We start from the raw sequence: 11,109 nt of genomic DNA on the forward strand, positions 1-11,109 counted from the left end.
TTTAGAAAGGTAAGGGTGCTGGTGAAATTACAGGCACATGGGTCTTGTTAACTTATGTCTCAGGGTGACGGGCGCAGTGACACTGCCCATAAGATCTTCGCAATTTAAAACTCTGAACGGCACTGCAACTGTTATAGATAGGCGTGTCGCTTACTACAGTTACTTGATATTATAAAAACAAAGTTTTCTTTCACTTAAAAGTTCATGGTAAACATCAAATTTCGCATATAAATTCCTAAAGCTCAGAGGTGCAAGCCCGGATTTGAACCCAGGACCTCTGCTTGAGAGGTGGTAGTTCAAACCACTGTGCTACCACAGCTTGTGAAACTTCTACCAAACTTGCTTAACAAAAACTGCCAACTAAAAAACGAACTTACCTAAAATACAACAATTCGAATCTGATCCGTCCATTTACCATCCTCACGTATTCCTCATCACCGATCTCCAACTCTTCAACTTTAATCTTGACGCTGAACTGATTCCCTGTCTGGAGTTGACGAGGTGGTAGGATCACCCCACAGGACCCTGGGGTCGGAGAGGTGATCAGCCTTATGCTGTTTAATAGGAGTTGGGATGGGTAGAAATAAGTTAGGAGACTGTGGAACGAAAAAGATATTTAGGGCGAACGTGCAAAAACTTTGTCCTTGTGTACAGTTACACGCGCATAATACGGCGTATAATTCAATTACATAACTTAGTCAGAAACATAGTTTAAATTGGGTTAATACCGATTAATGCCCAATATCGGGGGCAGAAACTATTTACTAGTAAATATTTGTTGTAAATCGAGTTTCGAAAAAAGGTTCTAAAATCTCTCACTAGATGTCACTAGCGGTTGAGAATGCCGAAAAATACAGAACAAAGATCTTTGATTATTACACGTAGGAGAATTTCAACAACTCGATAACTTGACTCGTAGGTCAGTTGGTAAGAACAATACTACGGTGCAGTATGGTCGTGGGCTCAAGACGAGAGTTAGAATGGCCCTATACAATGGACCAAAAAAATATACCTAAATTGTACTATTTAGCACATATTCTTAAAAAAATTATACCTCTGTTAGAACAATATTATAACGAATTCAAAATTGAAGTAATTTTATAAAAATCAATTTTCCGCCATGTATTTGGGTAGGTAAGGCTTCCACCTTAGAATAATAACGCATAGAATGATAGTTTCATATCAAACGCACTGTCACAAGTAAGGCAAAAATCAAATTCATGTAAGCTAGTTTTAGTAGTAGGTTAATTTTCGGTTTTAGTGAATATTAATATAAAAATACAAGTTGAAACGCGTTACTTCCTTGTGGAATGTGATGTTAGTATCTATTTTATGTTTGTCTGACGTATTTTTACACTCATTTACCGCACATTTCGTCATTTTTAGCTAAAATTCGGTGCAAGTTGACCTTGAGCACTGAAGGCCCGCCCGCTCGTGTAGGCCCATTGGGCGCGCTTCAATTTGCCTCACTTAGCGTGTGCGAGCGAGGTTTCTATGTGTTATTATTCTACGGCTTCCACCTTATCCACTTCATAATATGATGACACATCCTTATTTTGATGGAAAAGGTGACAGCCGCCTGTTATTGTATAGTTTATAAATTACACAATTAGTCAAATAGCGAAACGTGGCAACACACCGATGTAAATTAATTTTCAAAGATAACCGCATGTGCGTCCGCCATCTTGAATGTTTGACAATCAACTAATGACATGCAGCGTCTTCACTGCATGTCAGTAAAACACAGCGTGTGTCTTGAACGCCGCATCTAGTACAGTAGTACATAGATATCGTTGGAACAATTAGATTATATTTAATGTGATGGTCTTTCCTAGCATATTTACTGTATTACTTTTTATTTGTGATGAAATTTCTTGGACAATTTATCGAAATACGTTAAGAAAACACTTTCCGAAAACGTTTTCAGTTATAATGAAACTATTACACTCAGAACAGAAACAATTTAGAAAAAAATATTTTCCAAATTGCTTCTACCGGGAACCAAAGCCGCGACCTCTTCATCCAGAGCCCAAATCTCATTTTTAACAAAAGTAAAATGTAATAAAAAAGCAATAATTAGAAGACAAATAACATATCGAGTTCTTAGGTTTTCGCGATTGTTACACATAGGAAATGAAACTATTTTTCCGAATTTAAATCGTGAATATTTGTTTTTTTCAAACAAACCAACGTTTCGAGGCCTTTACAGGTCCAATGGTCACGGTTGACCTAAGAACTCGATATGTATTCATTTGTGTTTCGATCCTCGATCCTCGATCCTCGATCGATGAATTAGCTTAGATTTTGGCGGCAATATCTGCTCTACGAAGTTTTTCGCATTCCTCTCCATTAAACTGTTAGATGGGAGGGTAATTTCCTTTTTACTCGACTACATTATTTAACGTGAATTGTAAAACAGTTTCAAACACAACTACGTAATGCCTAGAAAAAATAAAAACTCCCGGCCAATGTACTTTTTTATTTTTTTTTCTACATGTAACAGGTCGAACTACACGCTCAGTTTAATTTTACAAGCTTTGATTTTTTTATACATTTCTATTTCTAAGTTATATTATTAGTATTACCTACTCTTGTTAATTTTGTAATATGACACGGATTTAACTTTATTTTATAAAGTTCTAGTGTGAGTGGCTGTTGGCGACAGGTTGTCGTGGTCTTAAACGAAGATTTCACTTTATGCACTAGAGCATAGAATCCTATTTTATGTAGCCTACACCCAGCAGAACTTTTTTCTTTATATTTTTTCCATATCAGCCATGGTTTCAGCCAGCCTTTTTTTTATTTGTAGCGCGACATACTTCCTTTCATAGGTCAAGTTCATCTTCAAGCAAGACCAAGTTCAAAATTACAACTACTTAAATACTTTTTCTCTTCTCATGCTCTTTAAGTTCGTATATATGCTATATACGTTCGTAGATATGGTATAGGCAGGATTTTATGCTCTAGTGCATAAAATAAAATCGTCGTTTAAGACCGAGGCAATGACGCCTGCGCCAACAGCCACGAATTGTTGTAATTTTACATTCAATTTTAATTAAATAATCGTTTATTTGTAATATTGCTGTTCAATTTCCTCGCAATCGAAATGAAAAGCAGAGTTTATAAACTCGTTCATAAAACCCCTTTTACCCTCAACTTAAGAGTCCACATTCGCCTGCAGCTCGGGTAGATATACTCGTCTGGGGTAAAATGACGCATTTTATGCACTTCTTGTACAATCTTCAATTATTAAGAATGTCTTGTAATTGGTTTTAATTGTTTTCTGTATAAAAATTTTGCAATTTTTCTTTTACAATCCATCATGGCTGTATGCGTATTTACTTTTTACAACATTTTAGTTTGTGATATCTGTGGGAGAATTTAAAACAACAAAAAGCGGATTCGCTCTGGGCATTTTGGAGGGAAAAGTGTCGTTTTTATTTTGACTTTCAATTATTTTGTGAAATCTAGTTTAAAGTGGAACAGGATAGTGCTATTGTGCCTTAATCGAAGATTAAAACGCGAAATTATACGAATCTCAAACTAAAATACCCGTATCGGCCCGTTCTAAGGAATCCCGAGTCAATCGAAGCACGCCGCCTCAAATTGCCTATACTCTTTGTGGCGGCCACATGTACAGAAACAATTAAACTTCATATTTAAGCTGATGGCTTTGCCAAAGCCTTAATAAATTAAAAAAAAAACAACAAAAAGCCCCCCACTTGCAAAATCCACAATTATTATGTTGTGAACCATATTTATATTATATTTATTTCCTCGTAAATGGGATGAAAAACATCGTATGTATCACGGACTGTAAAAAATTCCAAAACTAGAGTTATTAGAGCCCTCAGCCTTTGGCTTTGGACTTATAACAGACCCTCGTTAGTAATTTCCTATTTAATACACAATGTACTATTTACATCGACATCGTATGGAATTGATACCAAATTACGTATTCGCCGTTTCTTACCACGTATTTGGGCATTGGGCAAATAGATTAATACAGCTCTTTGGGAAAAAACCCGGAATAACAAAAAATTTCGTCAAAAATTTCTCGCCTAAAAAAATTGCAAGTAGATTTTAAATAGTTAATTAAGTTGGTTTCCAAGTTAGTTATTTAATATAAGTAGTAGGTTAATTCTTGTCATGTAAAGTGCCCTAAACGCTGTTGTTTATAAAAACTAATATAACTATTCACTAGCTAACTATTCACTCGATAAGTTAGCTAGTTAAACTGTCATTCAAGTTACTTACTTAAGTTAATTAGTTAATTTGTTTAGCTAAGTTAGTTAAATAAATAGTTATATAGGTTCGTTATTTAAGTTAATTAGTTGTGGAAGTCACTTAACTTAGTTAAATTACTTAGTGAAATAAGTTACTTAAGTTATAATAAATAAATCGATACCCCCAATGAACATTAATGTTGGACCTGTTCTGTTTTTATTTTGTTTTTTGTGTCTTTATTTTTTTTCACAAAATTCGGGGAGCATAATATTAGTAAATAAAAATGGCTGTTTTCAAAAATAACACAAAATTACCAAAAAATAAAGGCGTAGTCTTCATTAAAGGTATCAAAATGTTTTTTAAGTGAAGTTAGTTATGTAAGTTAATAAAATATACCTTCTGGAAGTTAATAAGTCAGATATTTCGGATCCAGACATTGGATGTTCGCAATCAAAAAATATACTGTCATCATCCTGAAACAAAAATGTAAAAAATAAACAAATCTTTTTAAGTACAGAAGTTTTCGTAAAACTTTAACCGTGTCGCCGGCATTTTGAACAACATTTGGGCCCCTCCTACGTAAAGAATCCTAATCTCAAATTCCCAACTTCACAGGAGAGCGTTTTAAAGTTTTAAAAGGACTAAACTTGAGTATAACACCTGAAAATTTCAAGGCACGACAACGAAATTTGATAACACACTCATTATTTTTCATGCTTTGTAATTTAACCGCTAAGTGTAATAGCTAGACTCGTAGATAAAAATAAATGTAACTTTTTGTGGCTTATTAATATTATAGATTATGTAAGAGGGGTCGATTTTTAATGTGACCATGGTGAGTGAAGAACAAGGACATCATTATGCTGCCCTCCTTGTTGTAACTGATGCATTTGCATTCTGGTAACTTTCTAGATAATGACGTCCAAAGTTTTGTTGTCACTTATATAAATTACAATTCAAGCGACCAAGACGCGTTACAGGAAGGATCTATTGTTCCCTTACTCCGCGATTTCGTAGTGTTTAAAAATAGTGAATTTCCAATACTACGTGCACTTAAAAAAATAATGTTATCAAAGTGCTACTACTCCGTAGGTCATAGTTTCCCAAAGTGGTTTCTATCGTCCCCCGGCAGGCGCTGAAGAGTCCTAGGGAGCGGTAGTAACCTCGGAAGCAATTGGGAGGGCGTGCTACCATCACCGGGTGAGTGGCGAGTATTAACGGGATCCCACGAGCCAGCACCGGTGGGTGAGGGTCATCGAGAATATAACCAGAAATAGAGACGAAATGTCATTTAATTTGTTTGAAAACTATTCTGCCATATCATAACCGTGACAACTGCGCTCTGATTGGCTAACCCCGAGTTCGAACCAATTGACGGGTGTCGTCAATTGTTTCACTGCAAATCGACCAGTTAACTTGAACTTTGATAATATAAGGGACGAAAATTGCAAAAATTTTTAATATTTAATTACCGACGAAATTTGATTTCGTTTGTTTTGTAATTAGATGTTTTGCTGTTTTTCCCCACAACACGGAATAGAACAGCACGCTAGTGCTAGAGATACTATCTTTATTACAATAAATACAGAATATTTTTGGAATATACGGAGACGTACACACAGGTCAAACTAAAGGTGAAAACTATTTTTAAAATCATTACGGTAACAACTGCTCTCCGATGACCAAATCGAACAATTGACGAGTGTCATCAATTGTTTCACTTCAAATCGACCAGGTTAAAATGAGCTTTCTATAATAGACGAAAATTGAAAAATTACATATTCAATATTTAATTAACGATGAAATGTGATTCCATTTGTTTTGTCGTTAGAGGTTTTCCTGTTTTTCCCACACCACAGAATGGAACTATACCATAGTTAGAAATATCTTTATTACAATAAATACAGAATATTTTTGGAATATACGGAGACGTACACACTGGTCAGTTGTTGGCGGCTGGCTATTTTTCAGTGCAAACGAGGGTTGATATTTAAAAGTGATATAAGGTTCCCTTTGCCTTGAGTTGCCAAGGATAAATTGCCCTTATTTCGTCTCCATTTCTGGTTATATACTCGATGTTTGCAAGTGACAGCTGAAGTTTGTTTACTTTTAGTTAATTAACTGAAAACCTTTATACTATAATACAATACCTTTTGTTTAGTTTTCATTTTGATTGTATCAACGAAGTTACCCTCATGGGTGTCAAGCGCAACTTGAGTTCGTGAATGCATAGCTGTGCCGCCATTTTGAGCAGGGTTTGTCCATTTTAATCTGAAACCATAAATCAAAATTACAAAACCCTTAAAACAATATATGGTCAGACGATAGGAAAATTGGCCAGAAAATACTTAATGATTTTTTAAATTTTGTTCTAAACTATTTTTAGTATTTATTTCAGATAGATTAGATATAAATAAACAAGATATGTTCTTGTGATTACGCCGCGGGCGAAAATTCATATAGCGATCGATTTTTTTCAACTGGAATTTAACGCGTTTCTGAACAGATTTTGGTCAAATTTACCATTCCAGGGTCAAATTTAGGTACCTCTCCCAGTTGTGTAGACTTATTAAATGAATATTTTTCAGCTTTATTTTCTCGGAAGCTATCCGTACACCGTACCGGTCCTATCAATGAGTCCCTACGCCTCTCGGCCAATCAGAGCTCCTGAATTATCCATTTTCCTGTAAATTCTAGTTCTGATCGGCCAGGCGCGTACGGCCGTCCGTAACAGTAATAGTGTTAAGGTCTTACTGTGCAATACAATGCAATGTAATAAATAAATATTTATTAAGATGTTGCAGTGCATCAGCTATGTTTGCGGGAGCGGGAGTGCCTGATTTTTTCGCCCTGCCTAGATGTAGGATCGCCAATTTCTGGCAGAGGGTACGTGATTCAGATAACGAATGTGTGCGAATAGGAAATGAGTGCATGTTTATGTAATTATTATTTGTTTTCACAATCTCATTATTTTATTTTTATATCTTTATCTTTCAAAATTGTAGTAATTTTAGTTTTTGACAAATTTAATTTTGTATTTTGATAATTTTAATAATAATCACAAATTTTATTAGTTGCTGTATTTTACTATTTTGATTTTACGTTTTATTTTTGGTTTTACATTGATTTTAATTTTATTACTGATTTTATTATTGTGTATTATGGGACTAAATTCCTGAAATAAAAATTATTATTATTATTATTAACTTTTTAATGTTAATTATTGCGATGAATTTTTGTAATTGGTTATAATATATCTCATAATTGTAATAATTAACGACATAGCATGTGTACGAGATTAGTAATAACATTAGTTAAGTTATAATTATTAATACAAAGATCGAACACTCAGAAAAAATTCCTTTGATCCCGCCGGATTCGAACCGACGTCTTCTAGCATACCGTGGCAGACGCTATACCAACTAAGCCACGGAACAAACCAGCGGACCGCACGAATTTTTCTATGTGTATTAATAATTATAACAAACTAGTGGAGTAATTTCACAAAAAATAATTGAATATCAATTCAATAAAAATTTAAAATTAGTTAAGTTATTAATTTAGTTAAGTGACATTGTAGTGCCCTAACAGGGTTCATGTGCTGTAATACTATTATGTAACACCTTTTGTTGATCCACATTGAATTATAAATTACAATAGAAATAGCGCTATCTAATTAAAACATTTAAAAAACCACTAAGACGTATTTTTATATCTATAAAGGAGGGAGGTTCTCACTTTACCGTGGGATGAGGTTACCAATACAGCCAAGTGAAACTCCAAATTGTTGTTCAGAAGATTTATTTTTCACCTTGTATGTCGCCAATACACTTTCACCTTATATGCGGAAGGTCCGGGCAGTTGTTCCCAAGAAGGGACTGACTCCTGGAAACCGTTCCGCGATATTAGGTTTATTCACCCTATATGATGGGCCATAATATTTCACCATATATGAGCGTACGTGGTATCAGAAGGTCCGGGTAGCAGTTCCAAAGAAGGGACTCAACTCCTGTTAGCCTTACTGAGCTCTCGGTATTCTCAGGTTTCTCTTAGAGGTGGGTGATAAATAATGTCACGATGAAAAAATCACGATGATCCGCCGCAAACAGAATCACCGTGACTCGTTCCGAAGGAACGACGTTCCAAAGTCACATAGGTGTTCCTCCGTTCCAATAGCTATCCCCGTCACTCACATCACGACATACGTATTTGATACAATGCGCGATCTCCGTTCCGTGGTGACTGAGCGCGCCACTCGTTGTAGTTCTCTTCAAATCGGGCCATTCGGCAATGGGAGTGAATGAAATAGGATGACTTTCTTTGCTCACTCACAAGGGTCGAAGGTGCTTATTACTACTAGAAAGGGCGGATGAAAAAAATCTGCAGCAGTTATTATAAACCTATTTATTAACAAAGTAAAATATTTTTATATTATTATGGGAAGAGTTGATATTTTATAATTTACTTTGCGTATTCTACTACAAATATAATTACATTACACTTTATTGCTATTTTTAACAATCCAAAGATTCGCATTAAATAAGTAACAAACAAAATTACAATAAATACAAAAACAACTTTTTCAATGGAATTGAAACTTATTAAATTACTTAGTACTTGGATCGACGCTGGCTAAAACAGTATATCGTGACGTAAGTTATAGGCGTGACAAGGTCACGGAAGTAACAGTCGTGACAGAATCACGGTGATTTATTACCGTGATTTTTTTGGAACCGGAACGACAGTCACAGCGATAGAAATGTAACGCTATTCCTCATGTTTAGTTTGTTCACCCTATATGAGCGTACGTAGTATCAGAAGGTCCGGGTCCGGGACTCAACTCCTGGTTGCCTTACTGAGCTCTCGGTATTCTCAGGTTTCTCTTCCCATTAACAAAATTGTGTGCGAGTAGTCACCATTCGAGGGAAAATCTTAACACCGCGATTCAGAAATAACGTCAAAAGGGGCAATGCCATCTAGCGGTTTCTTAGGGAACTAAGGCCGTTTAATAAATAAAGTAGGTTTGTTGCATATCTCAACTTTAGAAACCTTTCTTTATAATAAAAATAAATGTTAATAAATCTAATAGTCAAATATAAGTTTTAACATCTTCAAATCTTCATCTTCTTTTTGATGGTGCGAAAATACAATTAACAAAAAGTCGATTTTCTTAAAACTTACTCCGACTTTGATAGCGCTTTTCGGCTTAGCAGGGCAGTAATATAGGTGGCTAGGAATTAGGAATGGAATTCCCAGCCTGCGGACGTATTTCCCGAACGTTATAACTTGGACCTTTTCAAGGCGAGAGTGAATAGGCATTATTTAAGTGTGTATGCTACATCGTTGACCTCATCTTTCCCTCTAGTGAGATGGACGAAAAATGTGCACTTATTTTTAATAAAAAAAATCATCACTGCATAATAAATATAGTTTGACATTCTAACCCAATTACCTTTAGCTACTATAGTTTTTTGAAAGCGGAATAAAATTACACGCTTACATTATTCTTCATAAAAGAAGCGACGGTATTGTAGTTGAATAAGTTTTACTGTCGTTTCTTGTAACAAAAAAAATATTATAATTTGTAATGTGCCTATAATTTCACCAGCACCCTCTACCCTTCTAAACCGGAACACAGTAATGCTGACCTTACTGCTTGGCGGCAGAATTAGGTAAGGTGGCAGTACTTCCTTGGACGAACTCTTTCACAAGGCATCATTGCAGTAAAACATTGTGGCGTTCAATGAACTTAAAAATTACAATAAAGAACTTACTGAAGGGTTTTATTGGCCAATGAGAACCCAAAGTCGACTTTAATGGGTAGATGTACCACCAACGATTGTTGAATTCGTGCCGTGTGCTCAGATTGCTGCAGAGGACCGTCTGTAGAGAGTGAGGTCACTGATGTGCCTTGATACCTGAAGATAAGTCAAAGTCAAAGATTATTTATTCCATAGGTAAAATAAATTTACACTTGAAATCGTCACATTTAAGCTACTGCTCGTTCACTACGCTGACCTCTCTGAGAAGGACGAGCAAGAAACTCTAGGGATTGCTCTTTTCAAATAAACTTACATGCTATGGAATACACTTTGAATCAAATTTGTGTGGATTCTGGAGCCATGTCGTCTTTATCTAACACGTAGTCTTCAATTTTGAAATATGATTTTTCGATCAAAATATTTTTAATGTAGTTTTTAAACTTAATATATGCTCCGGAATCTTATTGTAAAAACGTATACAGTTCCCCATAAAAGAGTTGTTTACCTTGGTTAAACGAAATCGTGGTACCATGAGTTTGGACTTAGCTCCAAGGTTAATATTATGGATAACTTTTTTCTTATTGAAATTATGTATATTTTTACGAGCATACAAAATATTTGAGTAAATGTACTGTGATGCCACAGTCATGATACCAGTTAAATAATTGATATTGTTTTAATCGACTTTAAAAAAGGAGAAGGTTCCCAATTCAACTGTATTTTATTTGGTATGTATGTTACTACGATTTCGATGATTCTTTTTTTGTTGGAAAGAGGGAACCTCAGTATAGGTCCCATTTAAATTTGACATAAAGAAAACATTCCACCTCTAAGTCTGGCAAACTAACGGATGAAATTTATTTGAAAAGAGCAATCCCTAGAATTTCTTGCTCGTACTTCTCAGGGAGGTCAGCGTAGTGAACGAGAAGTAGCTTAAAATATATCGAGTATATAACCAGGAATAGAGACGAAATGTCATTTAATTTGTTTGAAAACTATTCTGCCATATCATTACTGTGACAACTGCGCTCCGATTGGCCAGCCCGAGTTCGAAACAATTGACGGGTGTCGTCAATTGTTTCACCTCAAATCGTTAGTTTAACTTGAGCTTTGCGATAAT

At 35.2% G+C, this 11,109-nt stretch overlaps 1 protein-coding gene across 1 annotated transcript in view; it reads right to left on the minus strand.

Annotated features, from left to right (window-relative positions):
* Nucleotides 1-377: 377 nt before the first annotated feature.
* The window catches only part of LOC113238410, a gene marked incomplete at both ends in the record, with an annotated part of 25,551 nt that continues 14,819 nt past the window's right edge, over nt 378-11,109 (minus strand). The window contains 4 exons of the mRNA XM_026475239.1: nt 378-596; nt 4,624-4,700; nt 6,378-6,498; nt 10,002-10,145. Coding sequence (XP_026331024.1) covers nt 378-596; nt 4,624-4,700; nt 6,378-6,498; nt 10,002-10,145 — 561 coding nt within the window. The remainder of the gene's footprint in view (nt 597-4,623; nt 4,701-6,377; nt 6,499-10,001; nt 10,146-11,109) is intronic.

This window comes from Hyposmocoma kahamanoa, unplaced genomic scaffold, assembly GCF_003589595.1.
Source record: "Hyposmocoma kahamanoa isolate Upper Pololo Valley unplaced genomic scaffold, ASM358959v1 95450, whole genome shotgun sequence".
Taxonomy (NCBI): Eukaryota; Metazoa; Arthropoda; class Insecta; order Lepidoptera; family Cosmopterigidae; genus Hyposmocoma; species Hyposmocoma kahamanoa.